Source organism: Saccopteryx leptura, chromosome 1 (genome assembly GCF_036850995.1).
Source record: "Saccopteryx leptura isolate mSacLep1 chromosome 1, mSacLep1_pri_phased_curated, whole genome shotgun sequence".
Taxonomy (NCBI): Eukaryota; Metazoa; Chordata; class Mammalia; order Chiroptera; family Emballonuridae; genus Saccopteryx; species Saccopteryx leptura.
The window spans coordinates 163,376,659-163,393,060 of record NC_089503.1 but is presented as its reverse complement, the minus strand read 5'-3'; the positions used below and the strand labels follow the sequence as shown (position 1 = coordinate 163,393,060).

The 16,402-nt window shown below is 60.2% G+C and overlaps 1 protein-coding gene across 3 annotated transcripts; it reads left to right on the top strand.

Annotated features, from left to right (window-relative positions):
- Window positions 1-2,527: 2,527 nt before the first annotated feature.
- INAVA (innate immunity activator) lies at window positions 2,528-13,686 on the top strand. Of its 3 annotated transcripts, none has more exons than XM_066379855.1 (10): window positions 2,528-2,681; window positions 5,040-5,185; window positions 5,672-5,814; window positions 6,142-6,258; window positions 6,932-7,154; window positions 8,292-8,345; window positions 9,107-9,293; window positions 9,461-9,631; window positions 10,188-10,818; window positions 12,017-13,686. In XM_066379855.1, the coding sequence occupies exons 2-10, from the start codon at window positions 5,131-5,133 to the stop codon at window positions 12,107-12,109; spliced, it is 1,674 nt and encodes a 557-aa protein (XP_066235952.1). In that variant the 5' UTR covers window positions 2,528-2,681; window positions 5,040-5,130; the 3' UTR covers window positions 12,110-13,686. The 3 variants fall into 3 exon arrangements, with proteins under 3 accessions (XP_066235952.1, XP_066235951.1, XP_066235950.1); XM_066379854.1 differs by having other exon boundaries at window positions 9,458-9,631; XM_066379853.1 differs by having other exon boundaries at window positions 9,404-9,631.
- The last annotated feature ends 2,716 nt before the right edge of the window (window positions 13,687-16,402 follow it).

The following is a 16,402-nucleotide window of genomic DNA, read 5'->3' as shown; positions in this document are numbered from 1 at the left end:
GCCAATCCTGTTCCAGCTCCAGAATCTGCTGTGTTGGGAAAGGCTGCCTGTGAATTTGAGGGTGCAGAGGGGCCTCTGAACTCAGGGATGAGGGATTACCCGAAGGCAGGGTTCTTAACGGGGTCCATGGGCACCAAAACCTCTGGAGAGAATTCAGAGGGCTCATGAAGTTAAGAGATGGGAAACATTTTCACTGCCTTTAGCAGAAATTGAGCCCTGGGCTGGAAGGTGGGAAACGGCATGTGTGTGTGTGTGTGTGTGTGGGGGGGGGTGTACCTGTGACTTCGCCATTGATAGAATTCGCAGTTTCGTGTCACATTGCTCTTGTGGCTCCCTGGAAATGTTGTCTGCGCTCATCACATCAAAGAGATTCCCCACGGGTAGAGCTGGATGGTGTCAGTGGGGAAGCTTGTCACTCCTTAGCACCACCACATTTCAGTATCCTTGGCTCGCTTCGTGATGCTCTGGATTTTATTGTGTGCATCAAAATAATATAGTGCTGGGAGCTCATTCTAGAATATTCCATCCTCTCCCACCTGGAGCTGGGGGATGGGCAAGGTTGGGGGAGGGTGTCAATTATGTGCAAAGTCAACTGCTCTCTGTTTGACATGAAAAGAATGTGGCAAACCTGGAGGGGGTGGGAGGGTTGTTGTTTTTTGATGAGGGGGGTAAGAAAGGGCTGTGGGCTCTTGACCCAGAGCTGGCTTCTCACTGGGGGGGGGGGCTATCCCCTGTTGGGGCCCCTCAGCCTCAGCCTCAGCCTAGGGAGAGGAGCTGGTCAGCCTGGAGGACATGGGCTTGCATTGTTTGGAGAGAGAGTGTGCAGGAATGTGAGGGTGAGCTGGGTTTGTATGTAGGGGCCTTAAGAGGGGTGCCCAAGGGGCAGGGGCAAGGGGAGCTCTTGGGGGCATAGTCCTGCTCCTCTGGAGGTGCTTGGCTGACTTCTCCATCATCCCTGCTCTGGGGGACAGAGTCAAGATGGGGTGGGAAGCCAGCCAGGGCGATGTGGAGATAGCAGGATTCTGGGGGTGGGGCGTGGTGGAGAGAGTCAGACGGTGGGCGACAGGGAGGTGTGTTACAGGACAGAGTTTGTCCATCCACCTGGTGCCCAGACACTGGACACGAGAGCTACGATAGAGAAAGACTGGCCGTTGTGCGGATGGACGAATGGCACCATCCAGGAGAACGGGACACTGACACTCAGAAGCCCGGGCTCCTCAGCAGCGACCAGGTTACAGATCCAACAGGGCAAAGTTGCAGGACGCAGGGGTCCGGGGTCCAGGTTCGTGCTGGGAACTGATTGTCGGAGGTGCTGTTAGGTGAGGAGTCATTCTTTCTGGTCTTGAGGACAGTTCTGGAGTCTGCCCCCACCCTGCGACCCCCTGTCTGGTCTCGTGGGAAAGCAGCCAGGGAGTCAGGGGGCTCAGCAGCGGACACAGAATTGGGTCAAGATGTTATCTTTAGCCTGCAGATGTCTGGACCCTGTGACCATTAGTCAGGTTTGGGCTACTGCCTTCTGCTGCCTCGGGGTGGGGGGGTTGCTGATGATCTGGGGAAAGGCTGAGCGTCTGAGGGGTAGAGCCAGAGCCCTGAGTCCCAGAGCTAAGGTTCAGGATGTCATAAGGATACTTGGTGTCAGGTGGCAGATGAAGCCTTCATCTACAGCATTTCTCTGTTGTCCAGCGGGCTGGGGACAGGCAACAGGTGGCCTAAGCCCTTGTGTCCCCTACTTCAATGAAACAGGCAGTGTTTGTTTGAGGGTCAGTGGGGTGTGGAGACCTGGAGGCTTATTTTTTTCTGTAGGAAACAAGTTCCATTTGGGTCTGGACTTAGAGCCTGGGGTCACAGTGGCCCTCCTATGGATGAGGGGACAAGGTGGGGGTTTAGGTCAGTGCTCCGAGCACTCCTCCTGAGGGACAGGCATAACTAATAAATGAGGAGGTGACAGCCTTGATCGTGGGGGCGCTGTCTGGGATAAAACATAGGGACAGCCTGGGCTTCTCAGGACCCCAGAGCCTTCCTGAGGTTTTGAGAGAGAGCGAGAGAGAGCCCGGGGGTACGGAAGAGTGGTGACCAGGCCTTGCTCCTAGGTGAGTTTCTTGCTGATACTCTTTGTGGACAGTGGCCCTTCAACCTGCTTCTGGGGGCCTTGTGTACCCCGATTTCTGGAAAGGGAAACTGAAGTATGGGAGAGCTCTGGCCAACTTAGGAGTTGGGGCAGGAGAGCACCTGAGCCCATCACAGCTCCTTACAATGCACCTAGGCCTTCAAGGGCAAGACGATGAAGACGGGATCCCTGCTGCCGCCCTGTGGGGTTCTTCCATGGGGAGCCCCCTGCTTCCAGCTCCCTTGCAATCCCCGGAAGTGCGGAGGCCCAGGCGCAGTCACCACAGAGGGATTCTGCTGGGAGGGACTAGCTCACCTGCTCCGCCCTCTGACTCAAGTCACAACAAGTAACCTGGCTCCCCTAGCCCAGCAGCCTGGGAGGGAGGGGCTCAGGAGAGGGAGGGGCCGAGGCCAGGCTGTGGCAGGACAGGTGTGAGGACAGTGGAAGCCAGGTCCCAGAGAGAGAGCAGCAGCAGGAGTCCGCCCTGTGGCTGGGGATACCCCAGGCGACATGTGACACCTTGACCTGGGAACAGGGGCTGTTTCCGGACTCCTGGACTAGCGTGCAGAAGCAGGTGAGGGCGGACTGAGTGGGTGGAGCAGGTCCTCAGGGCCAGGAAGCAGCCCTGGCAGTGGTGGGCACCACAACCCCCTTCTGTACCTTCCTCCTGTAATCGGGAGCCCAGGGGTGGTGGGGGCACTGGTGGCCCCGATGAGCAGCCTGTCCCTGTAGTTCTGAGGCCTTGATTTCCACAGGAGAAGGGGGAAGCTGGCTCATGGGCAAGCTTGTGGCCGGGCCTGGGGAATGCTTTAGGTCTCTCTCCTGCCCTTCACGCCCTTCTGTCTTCTGCTTTTCTCTAGGGACATTGTCCAGTGGGGCAGCTGGACTGCTTCTTCGGGCCTGGGACTGGGGCCTAGGGTCCAGAGGGCAGGGAGATTCCTGTGTTGGGGACGGGGCAGGGTATTCCCTGAACTGCCTTTACCTAGGTGGAGGTGGGCTCCAGGGCAGGATCCGTCTGAGCGCAGAGCAGCTCAGGCAGAACTGGGTCTGACACTGTCCAAGGAGTGCGGGTTCAGACCGGGGCTGGGAGGGGACAAGTCCCCGTCTTTCTGTGCCGTGCCTGTGAGGCAAGGAGACCCAGAGAGGCTGGGTGACTTCCCCAGGATAACACAGCCTCCAATTAGGGCCCCCGACAGAAGGCTCTGTGTTCTGACCCAACAGGGAGCCCCAAGTGGGCTCAGTGATGCACAGGGACCACCGAATGCCAAGGTCTCCCCTGGACCTGGCTGACGTGGGGGGTGGGGCCCACTAAGCCCCCTTGCCACACCCCAGGAGCTGCCCATCCTGCACCAGGCAGCACAACTTCCCAAGGCAGCTCCTTCCGGGTTAATAATTAATGAATAAGTGTGACTAATCAATGGCTGCCTCCACATGACCCTTCCCTATCCCGAGCTTGTGGAGACCACCCAGCTCTGGCTGGGCCCTGGTCTTGGGCAGGTCAGAGACTGCCCTCTGTCCTGCTCTCCTGTCTAGGAGGACGAGGGGTTGGAAGGAACGGACAGGGCAGACGTGCCGCCCCTGCAGCGGGGCCAGAACATTCAGACGGTCTGTTTCTGGGGCAGGTTTGCAGAGGCCCCACGTAGCTTTTCTTCAGTCCTGCCTCTGGATATCTGGAAGAGCTGAAGGTCCAGGCGCAGGTCCACACTGTTGTCTGTTGCTCGACCCCGTGCACGGGGACACAGCCAGACAGGCAGGTCTGGGAACACTCTTCTGTCTCCACAGGTGGAGAGGTGCTTCTGGGATCAGGGTCCCCGTTCCCTCTCTCTGTCTCGCTTTCTCCCCTGGGGGCTGATGGATGGGTGGCCCCCCACGCCCCCACGCTCTGTCCCGTGCCCTGGGGAGGCAGGATAAGCTGCAGACAGAAACTTGGAAGAACTGGACTATTGTTGCTCAACGGGCTGACTCAGTGAGGAGGTGGCTGGCCTCTCCTTCCAGACTGCCCGCCCGGCCCCGCCCACCCCCCTCTACACTCCTGCTCCCCTCTGGCCACACAGAGGGCTCCAATGGGGGTGTGGCTTTGGGGAGGCCAGGGGGCAGGCTGCAGGTGTTGCTGCTTTGGTGACTGGGGCCAGCTGGGCCAGAACGCAGCTGGTACGGTACCTGGCCCACCCCTGTGCTCCCGAGTGTTGGAGATCTATCTGTCCCGGGTGACTTCTGCTATAGTCACGCCCCCCACTCTCCGCAGTTCCAACACACTCCTGGGGCTCCCCTGGCTGTGGGGAACAGGGAACCCAGGCTGACTCCCTCTCGAGGGGTCTCTTAGGTGTGGTTGGTAGCCCGGGAGTTGGTTCAGGCTTTGGGACAGGTCTCTGGTACCTGCCTTGATGAATATCCGAGTCAGAGAGCAGGGCAGCCTGGGCACTGGGGCCAGGACCTTGGCCTTGGCTGAGTGCCCCATGTCCGGCCAAGAAGTGGGCCTTCACCCGCAGGGGCAACAGGATGGGCCTCATGCCTCCTGTACTCTCTGGCAGAGGGAAGTTATCCTTCTAACAGCCATACTGCCATGCAACATCTTCCCTTCCCACCCCCCTCTCTTCCCTGCGTTGTCCCCCACCCATTCGTCTTGTCCCATCCTTTTGCTCATTCCTTACTGAGCTTTTCTCCAGGGTCAGTGGCTCCTGTGGCCACCGCGGCTGTCCACCCCCATGGACAGAGAGGACTCTCTGGGAAGGAGGCGGGCAGCAGGGGGAGCTGAGTGTACTGGTGGGACCCCCAGAGCCTTCTCTCCATGCACCTCCCCATGCTGAGCACCCCCAACCTGTCCCAGAAACACTCTTCACCTCCACACTCCCGCCCTCCATTCTGATTCCCAAGCTCCGTTTGGAACCAAGAGGGTTCATATTTTGCTTTCCCTGTGACTGTCTCTTCCAAGCTGGGGAAACTCCAGGCCACCTGCACATCTTGGCCCAGGCTGGCAACGGTGTCACGCCTCCCCGCTGGGCGCCCCCTCCCCAAGATCCACCATGGAGACTAAGGATGAGGTCAGCGACACTGACAGTGGTGTTGTCCTGCAGTCGGGTGAGTGGTTCAGGAAGTCTGAGTCCCCAGGCTCTGGAGAGGGCGGGGCTGAGATGCTCAGGGGCTGTGTGTGAGTGTGAGTGTGTGAGAGAGAGTGAGGGCCGGCCTAGGAGAGGGAGGCCTCTGCTGGACTTGCTCACCACAGGAGCGTGGCCTGCTGTCTGATCCTATCAGGAAACCGGTATTTCAACTTTGGTCCCAGTGACCACTCAGTTGAAAAATTGTCCCGGGCTGGGGTGGAGGTCCTCCTGCTTGTGTCTCTGGCTGGCCGGAGTGTGTGGGCTCCGAGGCCGAGAGAGAGAGAGAGAGAGAGAGAGAGAGAGAGAGAGAGAGAGAGAGAAGAGGCCCGCACGTGTGGTTGTGCATGCACACGTGTGCACACGTGTACACATGTGTGTGTGTGTGTGTGTGCATGCCCCTGCTTCCTCACGGGTGGTCAGGAGGGGCCGACCGAGGCTTCCCTGAGTGCGTGCCTTCCGTCCCCAGGACCCGACAGCCCGGTGTCCCCGCTGAAGGAGCTGAAGGAGGTAAAAGAGCTGACCTATGCGGTACGCAAGCAGCAGCGGGCCCTGGAGGAGCGCCTGGAGGCCTGCCTGGAGGAGCTGAGGAGGCTGTGCCTGAGGGAGGCGGTGAGAGCCCTGCGGCCACGTCTCGGGGCTTTGGGGGCTCAGAGAAGTGGGCGTTCTGGAAATCATGCAGGGGCATGGTGCCCCATCGCGTGTGGGTGCTGGAGCTGGTGCTTGTGCTTGGGGAGGGAGCCAGGCCCAGGGCTGCAGAGAGACCAAGGGCCAGGGTCGGGGACAGCTCTGAAGGAAAGAGGGGGCATAGAGAGAGACCTCCCTAGAGACAGGATGGGGTGGAGGGTGGCCAGTGCTGGCCAGGGACAGGCTCCACGTGGTCGGCCCCAGGCTGGGCAAGTGGAGAGGGGCCTGCCTTGACCTTGCCTCCCCCTTCAGGAGCTGACTGGCGTCTTGCCAGCTGAGTACCCCCTCAAACCAGGGGAAACAGCCCCCAAGGTCCGCCGCAGGATCGGAGCAGCGTACAAACTGGATGAGGAGGCCTTGCACAGAGAGGTGAGGAAGTTTGGGCAGCTGTCCCTCAGTCCTCAAAGGTGGGTGCCTGAGCCAGGACCTCACATTTGAAAAAGGAAGCGGAGGCCCCTCCCCCTAACCCTCCGATCAGACCCACAAAGGGTGCTTGGCTCTGCGTGGACAGGGCACCACTGAGGTGCAGCCCAGATGCCCATGGGGCCTCAGGAAGGAGGAAAGCTGGCAACTCCAGGGAGGACTTGGGCTTGGTCGCCAGTGGGCAGAAGACCAGGCAGGAGGCGGTGGCCTGTTCAGACAGGTTGCTTTGGGTCCTAGGGCTGACCTCCTTCTCAGCATGGAGGGTGATGGGGGTGAGGCGTGGCCCAGGTCCTCCGAGGAGCCCTTCCCTGAGGCGTGAGTGGTGACAGTTTCCCCTGGGCTCTCCTGCCAGCCTTGAGGGTCAGCAGGGAAAGTTTCCCACTTTGCTGTTCCCCTTGCCTGACTCAGCAGCTGGTGGGTGGATCCCGGGCAAGCTTTCCAGGCCCACAGCTTTGCTCGGGGCACCTCCGGGCACATCACCCTCTGCCCCACAACCAGGGCGACTCATGGCCAGGGTCCGTCTGGCTCCGGCTTGGGGCTGGTTTCTGTGTCTCCCCGCCCCTGCTCCGTCCCCTGCCCGGAGCCTGCCCCCCCCAGCTTATGCCCACCCACCCTGCAGGACCCCCTGAGCAGTCTGGAGCAGGAGCTGGCCCTGCAGCTGCAGATCGCCGAGGCAGCACGGCGCCTGAGCCGAGAGGAGAAGCTGAGCCGCCAGGCCCGCCGACAGCGCAAGCACGCTGCGCTGCGGGAGGAGGAGAAGCTGCGTGAGCTGGAGCGCAGCCTGGGCGAGCAGAGGCGCAGCCGCGGGTCCCCGCCGGCCACTGCCCTGCCCCTGGGCCGAGGTGCGTTGTGTTTCCGTGAGCTCCCGCTGGACAGTGGGTGGTGGCCACCTCCTGGCCTTGTGCTCAGCGAGGACTGTGTGCCCCCCCACGTGGTTTTATGTCCCAGAGCTGCCACCCCATCCTGCAGCCTCAGCGAGACCCTGTCCCCAGCTCCTTAGAAAACATTCCCCTCCTTCCTTTTGTGTCCTTCTCAAAACCTTTGCCCCTCAGACTTCCTGGACAGAAGGTGTTCCCCAGGCTGACCCCACGCAAATTACAAGGATACCTCACCTTGGATGTCCGGTCTACCCTCATGTCCTCCAGGCCCTGTGAGCCTGAGCTCATGGCCTTAGACTGAGGAAGACTGTCCAGGTGCCAGCCATGGCCCTGCATAGCTGCTCAGGGCTGATTTCAGGGCCCGGGGCTACTTTGGGCTGTTCAAGTAGAAATCCAGCCCCACTCATGCCCTGCCTGCAATCCCTTAAGTTTCTAGAACCACCTGGCCAGCAGTGCATTCCTTTCCCATGGCCCAGGGACTAGTGAGTGTGTGGCATCTGGGGAGGTGTGGGCCCAGGACCAGCCGACAGTGGTATCACTGTGTCCAGCTGGGTCACCTTCTAGTATGTGGGTCTGCGCCCTCAGGTGTGACTGACCAATCCCCTGACCCAACCCAGCTTGACAGGTCAGCTTTGCAGCCTCCTTTACAAGGGCATGCAGCCCCCTCCTCCAGGACTCTCCTGGGTCCCAGGACCTCCCTGCTAGTGCGCTCAGGGGCCTGGAGGGGCTGTTGAAGGGGGCCCTGGGGCAGAACTGGATTCCAGGCCTGGTTGGGGTTGGGATAATTCATTGTCCGCCACTCCCACACCCCCAGGCTCTGACTCCGGGCCATCAGGTTGGGGGCTGGCTCTCTGTGGAGCCCACATTGGGAACTGCTGGTTTGGGTGGTGGGGGTTGGTGTCTTCCTCTCCAGAGCAAAACACATGGCTTCAACCCCAGCTGCCCCTCTGGGCCATGACAGTTGTGGCCCCACAGTTTCTTCACCTTGACATTTGTGAAAAATGAGCATGAAAACAGACCCAGCATGAAGCCAGGCATGGGCTGCTCCCAGTGCCTGTTGGTCTCCTCACCTCCGTTTCCTCTCTCTCTTTGCCTTCCTAGAGCTCAGCGCCTCCGACGACAGTTCCCTGTCTGACGGGCTCCTCCTGGAGGAAGGTGAGAGGGGCTACATGGGGATGCTTGTCAGGGCTGGGCTCCTGTGGCCAGACCCTGTGGCTCTGGCGGAATTGACCGGTGGGCCCTTCAAAGGGGGAGCAAGCTTCATGCACAAAGCTGGTGGTGGTCGCTGCACCTCCTGCCGATGCCGGTTCTCTATGCCCCTGCCCGTGCTCCAGGAGCTTAGCGAGCACTGGCCCCTTTCTGTCCGAGATGCTCCACCATTTTGACAGGAAAGGGAAGGGTCAGTTCCAGCCGAGCCCCAGACCTCCCCCATCTGCACTTGTCAGAGCCAAAGAGCCATTGGGCCACAGTCACGGCCCTCTGTGAGAAGATGGCATCAGGGACCAGAGGTCCATAGATTTGGGACGCTAGTTACAAACCCTAAGAATTCCGGGGGTGATGGTGACCATGGTGTGTGGTCCTGTCCAGGGCAGTGCCCAGGCCAGTAAGGAAACAGTGCACGTGGGCATGGCATGACTGAGAAAGAAACAGGTAAACCGACAGTTCACTGCATCAGGAGCAAAGGTTAGAAGGTGGAGTCCTGTGAGCCACGCAGAGTCAATCTGGGGAGGCTTCTCAAAGGAGGCAGGTATAACATAGGGCTATGAGGGAGGGATGAAGTCCCAGAGGAGAAATCATTGTTGACTATCTGGGCCCAGAGCCATGGCCTGGCACAGCCCCACAGGCAGCCGGGCACAGAGGTTCCTGTTGGGCTGGTTCCCCAGCCGCTGCCTTCACAGGTTTTTTTACTCCTGCAGAGGAAGCCCAAGTGCCAAAACCTGCCCCGGCGTCCCCGCCCCAGAGCCTAGAGGGGCTGCGGACTGCGGGACCCGAGCCGGGGGGCCTGGATCGGGCCCCCATACAGAATGGCCCCTGGAAGGAGACCAGCCTGGACCAACCCTACGAGAAGCCTGGGAAAACTTCTGACCCCAGTAGCGAGTCTAGGTCAGGGCGGATGGGAAGGGCTGCAGGGAGGGGAGCAAGGGCCTGTGGCGGGGCCGCGCCTGTCCCCCAGCTTTGTGCTGGCAGGAATCAGTGCGAGTTCCTCTGCACAGACTGAGCCTGAGCAGCAGCATGCTCACCCTGACCCGTCTCCAACCCTTCTGCAGCAGCCCGGCCACCACGCCGCAGGACGACACCAGCTCATCCAGCCCTTGGCTGCTGGAACCCGCCTCCTACCATGTGGTCCCCATCCGTAGTGTCCCTGGCCAGCGGCAGGGCCGGACCAGTGCCCCTGCCACCCCTGACATGCAGGGGAGGAGAGGCCAGTCGCAGTCTCTGAGGTGAGGGACGGGCCAGAGACACAAGGGGCAGGGGCCCACCGTCCAGAGCGTGCATCGCAGGGTGGCAGCTCCTAGGTCAGGCGTCTGTGGGTGACGCGTGGGCAGTGTCTTCCGGGGCCCCTCTCAGTAGAGGCCACATAAGACCCAGGTTGTTCAAAAGGCCTTTTTCTTCCAAAGACTCCCGTTCCATCTTTCTGCACAAGTTTCCTCCCCTCACCCTGTTCCCACAGCAACAGGGCAGGGATTTTGGGGGATCTTCATGATTGTGGCTGTTCCTGTTATACGTTATATTACATATGTGATAGTGGCTACCTGGGCAGGTTCTGCGGGTGAAATGCCTCTGAACACAATGTCTCAGAAGGCTGAGAACATGTGACAGGGGTGTAGCACAGGGGACACAAAGCAGAAGGGTGTGTGTGGACCAGGAGGGTGTGAGTTCCATGTCAGGTCAGGATGCTGTCTGTCCTACTTGGAGAGTTTGAGCCAGGACCCGGTTGGCCTGGCCTCTGTCCCAGTCCCTCAGACTCAGAATGTCTGTCTTCTTCCTCCCCCCTAGGATGGACTCCTTCCGGGCAGGGCCCCGCCGCCGTCCCACACACTACACAGTGACTGTGCCCAGCTCCTGCTGGCCCCCGAGTGGACCTCCATGGCCGTCCCAAGCCCCTCACTCCTGCTCTGAGGACAGTGGCTCTGACGGTTCCAGCGTGTCCCACGCCACCTCCCCAGGCAGCAGCAGCCCCGATATCTGTGCTCTGCAGCCTCTGTCCCCACCCAGGGCACCCGGCCACCACAGGGCCTGGGGCCCAGCCGTCCCCCGCCCCTCACTGCTGCTGCCACCGCCCCCCGGGCCTTTCTCGGCTGGGCGCTATTTCCTGGTGGCCGAGGGTTGTCTGCCATCCGGCGAGCTGGACCTGGTGGTGCGTGAGGAGGAGGGGATGACCCTGCGTCTGCAGCAGCTGCAGCAGCTCCAGCAGTACGTGCGTCCCCAGGGCCGCCCGGCACGCGCACCCTCCCTCAAGGACAGCCTGGTCGGGCGCTCGCTCTGCAGGGCAGCCGTGAACCAGGAGCTGCAGTCCTGGCATGAGCGCGCCCGCCTACGGAACGCACGCCCCCACTCGCTGGACCGCCAGGGGGCCTTCCACATGCGCAGCCTGCCCCCTGGGTGGGCTCAGGGGCCCCGGACACAGGTGAGGGTCGCTGGACCTTCCAGCTGGAGAAGGGCTGTCAATCCAGCAGGTGCAAGACTCGAGTCACATAGACCAGCAGCCTGGTGGCCAGGCAATCCCCAGATGGGAAGAACAGGGCAAAAGTCATTCCCTGTTGGCTTTGGAAGGTACCCATGACTCCCGGGGGCGCCTCCTAGCTTTGCTCAGGTCCCCAGCCCAGCTCAAAAGCACGGGTCCTTCCCCAGAGCCGAGACCTCACCAAAAGTCCCATCCACGTCCACCCCTGAACTTCCCAACTTAAGAGGCCAGGGCAAAGGGAGTATCTGGAGAAGTGTTTGAAGAAGCCAGAGCCTGTGACTGCCCATTGGTCAGTGGCCTCCCTGGCACCTCAGCACCCCACGAGGCTGAAAAGCAGAATGGCACATGGGTGAAGCAAATAGACCCTACGTTAGGCGGTCCTGATTCAAAGCTCAGTCCTGCTACCTACAGGTGGTACGATGGACGAGGGTGGGTTAGCTCCTCCGAGCCTCTCACTGCCTCTGATAGGGCGTGCTTCTATCATGGGCTGTGAAGGGCTTCCGCTGAGGTCCTACATGTACAAAGAGAAGAGGAATGCGGAGTGGGTACTGGACAGCTGGTGTCGGTCCAGGTTGGGCAGCTCACAGGCTAGAACACCCTGACCTATGCGGCAGGGGTAGCCACCTGGATTTAGGGGCCCGGTGTTTTCATTCCAGAAGTGGGGATAGCGCACACACGTGCATCCTCTTGTTTCACCTGGAACCAAGGACTCTGCCCTGCCTGTACTTTAGAACTGACCAACAGGCTGCTTCTTTGAGACCCCGGCTACCTGCAGGCCCATCCGGACGTCCCTCCCCTTTCCGCCACTTCTCTGGCCGAACCTGGCCCCAGTCCTGGGCCTCACCCTCCTGCTTTTTCTTCCTGCGAGCTTGGACCTGCCCTTGGCCCAGGCGCAGCCCATTCCAACCTGTCAGACAGGGAGGGTGGGAAGCAGGGAGCCCAGGAGTGGGGGGGAGCAGAGAGGAGGTTAGGTGCTGCTCACACCCCAAAGAGAGCTGGAGTGGAGGGTGGGGGAGGGTGATGTCCGGGGGACAAATGGCCACCTGGGAGGCAGGGGCTGAGTGGCATACCTGGGTGTGCTTGGGTACCTCGTCTCTGCCTGGTCTGCTCAACCCCCTCACCTTTGTTCTGTCCTGGGCAGGTGCCCACGGTGTGTGTGCTGCGCAGATCCCCCGACGGAGTCCCTGTGCAAGTCTTTGTACCTGAGAACGGAGAGATCATCAGCCAGGTGTAGCTGCGGCCGGGAGTGCCCTGTGCTGCCATGCTGTTTCCCGCTGGGGCCAAGACCCCCACCTCCTGTGCCTTCCGCCAGCTCCCTGTCCCCTACATCGCAGGTCGATGACCTGGAGCTGAGACTTCTTTTTTTTTTTTTTTTTTAACCAATTTTTGTTCAGAAGTCTTGGTCTGAGGATTTCTGTGGTCATGTGTCCTAGCGATCCCTGTCACGTGGGGATGCTTTAGTCCTCAGAGACTGGCCCGCTGGACCTGAAGCCTTGCCTGTGACTGATGGTCTATCTCCTTATGCCAGACAAGTGGTGGCATGCAGAGGCAGAAGGGCCACGTCGGGTCCCCAAATGCTCCACCCTCTGGTTCTGAGAATGTCCCTGGAGAACAGCCTGGCCCTCTTGTCCCCCATCAGCTTGTGGACAGCCCCATCCCGTTTCCCAGTTCTCTGGTTACTTTAGGGGTGCCAGGCCGGGGAGAGCCTCCTCCCCCCTTACAATGTGCTCTGTGATGCACTCACCAAGTGACGGTTGGAGGTCCTGGTGGAACACTGTCTTCCTGACCCCCTAAATCCTGCAGAGGGAGTCCCAGCCGCTATCTGCTCACAGGGCCCCGTGGGCTCCCAGCCTCTCCTGACCTCTGGGCCTTGAGTGGAGGCTTCACCCAATTATAGCATCAAGAGGCCCGGCTGGGGGCCAACCCATGGTACTGGCTAGAGAATAGCTCAACCTGTGGCCACTTTCTCTGGGCGTTATCATCCTAAAAACCAATACCGTACAAATGTTTTAGAGAGGTGCTACCTTTGGTCACGTTCTCAGTCGAGGGTAGGGTCATGGCTCCTTCCGCCACCCACCGGCTCTGCTTCAGCTCTGAGAATGGGCTTCTCCACAGTGGGCAAGCCCTTATTTTCCCAGATGGGAGTCCTCGCCCTGAAGGATGTTAATGCCCTGTCCTACCTGCTGAGACCTGAGCAGGCGGGAGCTGCTGGGCCAAGACCCTCAGGTAGCCTCTAGCTCTGATCCCAGGGCCTCTGCAGCTGAGTGTGGTGCCTGGGTGGGGACCCTTCCTCCAGGAGCCCGGGCTCGGAGTGGCTGGGCAGTACCAGGTGCCAACTTTACCCAAGCAGACCCTTCTCCTTTGAGTTCCCTGGACTTGCTCAATGACTTCAAATACAGATGGAGGCGCCGAGATGTTGATGCCTGACCCACAAGAATCCCCGTTCTCCAAACTGGACAGAGAGCACGGTTGCCGACGGCACAGGGTGTGGAGGGAAGAGCCCAGCTGACCCATCGGAGGAAGGAGTCCTGGGAGGAAGGGCAGCACCTGCATGTTCTAATCTTCCACTTTGGATGCTCTGTATGTTCAGTTTGTCTGTAAGCCCTTCACCCGGGTCCAACCACCTCCCCTCCCATCCTCGGAGGCGCGGAGCCAGGAGACAGCCGAGCACCCACCCTGCCCTGCACACCTGAGCATCCTTTATGTTAACTTATTGGTCCCATATGATGCCCGGCCGTGTCCTCCGCTGTGGGGCTGCAACTGTGTGGATTTTAGTGCCAAATACTTCAATAAAGTCTTTTTTTGTGATCAGCCAAGCCAACTAGGGGAAGGGTATTTTTTGGTGCCCAGAAGTGTCATCCAGCCTTCAGGATGCCCGCCAAGGGTGGCCAAGTTGTGGCCTCCTGACTGGTCTGGCCAGGTCCTGGGGACTGGGTGGGCAGGACAGAGTGGGAGGGGACCTCTCGGGCCATCTGCTTCCCAAGCAGGGTGGGAACAGGGAACTGGGCTCTGGGAGTCCCTTTCCCAAGGACAGGGCACTTGGTGGCGGCCTAAGGGGGCCTGGGTCCCGCCAGGCCAGGCCAGGCTGTGGTCAGTGATTGGTCCAGTGTGGTCCAGCTCTTCAGAGGGGAGTAGTGGCCATCTCCAAAGCTGGACAAGTGGACGTTTCCTTGAGAAAGTGGGGGGGGCCCTCCACAAGCCCTCCCCCACATCGCCAGAACCACAAAGGGGGAGGGGAGATCCTACCAGGACCACCTCCCTGGCTGCCCTGCAGGGGTCGCTCCAGCACCCAGCACAGCGCCCCCTGGAGCCCGTCCCCGAGGAGCGGGTGCCTGGGTCTGAGGTGCAGCGTTCCAGGTAGAGGGCCCTGCCTGTCCCCACCCAGGGCACAGTGGCAGGGTGGGGTGCAGGAGACCGGGGGAGGGGGGCAGGCTGGGCAGGTCCAGTTTCACCCCCTCATGCTCAGCCCTGGGAGACAATGGGCCCCTGTGGCTTTGAGGCCTGGCCCACTGAGGCCCCAGTTCCTGTTCTGGGTGGAGGGGGATGGGAGAGGACCCAGCACCAGGGCTCTCTGGGGCCAGCTGGTCTCAGTCCTGTTGAATTGGGGATAGCGGGCACTTGGTTAAGGGTTTCAGACGATTGTGATGAGGGAGGCCCAAAGAGTTGGGGAGTCCCAAGGAAAACCTGCTGAGGGGGTAGCTCCCCAGACACAGGAGGGGGAACACGAGTTACTTCCCAGGGATCCTTGTCCGTGTGCAGGACAAGGACAGCCAGTCAGGCAGTGGTTTCTGGTCCGCAGCAGTTTCTCTGGCAGTGTCTGGGGGCAGACCTTTGGGGGCCCCCTATCACAGGGCAGGCTGGGATTACAAATTGGGGGGGCTGGGGGGCAGAAGCCCCTGTACAAGGGGAGTTTTAGGACCTCAGCAACAAAGTCACAGGACAGAGGGATGGACACCATGACTTGGGAGGTCACTTCTGAGTCTGAAATGTCCTCGCACGGGGAGGGCCCTAAATGGAAGACTCTTAGGAAGTTGGGGTGAATCAGGGCCCATCAGAGGGTCCCTACCTTCCCACAGGGAGGGGCAGGGAGGCTGCTGGCATGACCCAGCCGGACACTGCTCAGCCGACTCCTTTTCTCACACAAGACTGGTGGGGCCTGCTTCCTGCATCTTCGCCCCCGAAGTGGACAAGCTGTGTCCCTAGGGAGGCTGCCATTGTCATCGGAAGCTGCAGACCACTGCCCTGTGTGCAGCGATGAACCCACACTTCCAAAGGCAGGAGTCACAGAAAGTGACCTTCACGCCATCCACAGAGCATTTGTCTTGGAAGCCTAACTGGACGGGTGAGCAGGTGGCCGGGCCGTGTCTCAGCTCATAGTAGCAGCTCAGGGTGGCGCAGTCGCCTGGCCTCCACTCACTTGGGTCATCTCCATGACAAGACAGTGGAGTGGAAACGACAGGGGGGGAGGCTGTAACTCAGGACTGCTCCTTGTGCCTTCAACTAATCCTTGTGACAATAGGTACTGTCTGTCACATCCCCCGTTGCCCAGACAGAAAAGAGATGTTGAGGCTTTGCTTTGCTGAAGACCACAGAGCTAACAAAGTGGAAGACCTGAGCTTTGAACTTGGTGGTTTGACATTTAACTGCCACGCTGGGGCTTCAAGCCCCGCACCCACCCACATAGGGTGCTCCTCCGCCGGGCAACAGCCTGGTTTCCCGTGTTGTTTCAGGTCCCAGCGCCGACATCATCTCCTTCCCTCCCAATGCTCCTTGGCACGGACGGCTCTGTTCTTAGCCTCTCCTGCCCCCAGCCTCGTGTGGACACCCGGGTCCCTGCTCAGGGAGGCTTGCTCAGAGGGCTATACCAGCCCTGATGCCAAGGGGGGTCCCAAGGCCGATTCGGAGTTTAAAGCCCCTTCACATTCAAGAATTTCAAAGCCAGTGCAGGACAGCTCCAATAACTTGTGGCCACGGGGATCACTTCAAGGTCTCTCTTTTCCAACCTTCCATCCCCGGCCGTGCCCCATGCCGATCGCAACTTAGCCAGGTGTCTGCGCCATTGCCTCTCCGCTGAGGATTCTGCGGTCCGCACTGGGCCACAGGTCTGGAGAAACTGGTTCTTGGAGTGGGGACCCCACCCCCAGGTCCCCACTGGCTGCTGAGCCTCCTTGGCCGGTGGCCAGGGGTAGAGGGGGTCTGCCTCCCCATCTCAGGGAAGCAGCCATGCTCCCCCCAATGGCATCTCTTTGCAGGATTGCGCCAATCAGAGCGGGATGCCTATCAGTTCATCCTGGAATTTCTAGAGCAAGAAGAAATGGTAAGGAAATTCTCAGGAACATTTTGAGCTCTGAACGGAAAAAAGTAGGAAGAAAGAAAATAAAAATGACAGCTCCCGTGTCCTTGGGGTTTGAATACCAGCTCTGGCTGAATTCAGCCTGTTGGTGTCCCCTGACCTGGGCACTCTCAGGAGAACAGGCCACCAGACAGATCTGTGTGAGAGGGTGTCCCCAGAGGACTCCAGAGGGGC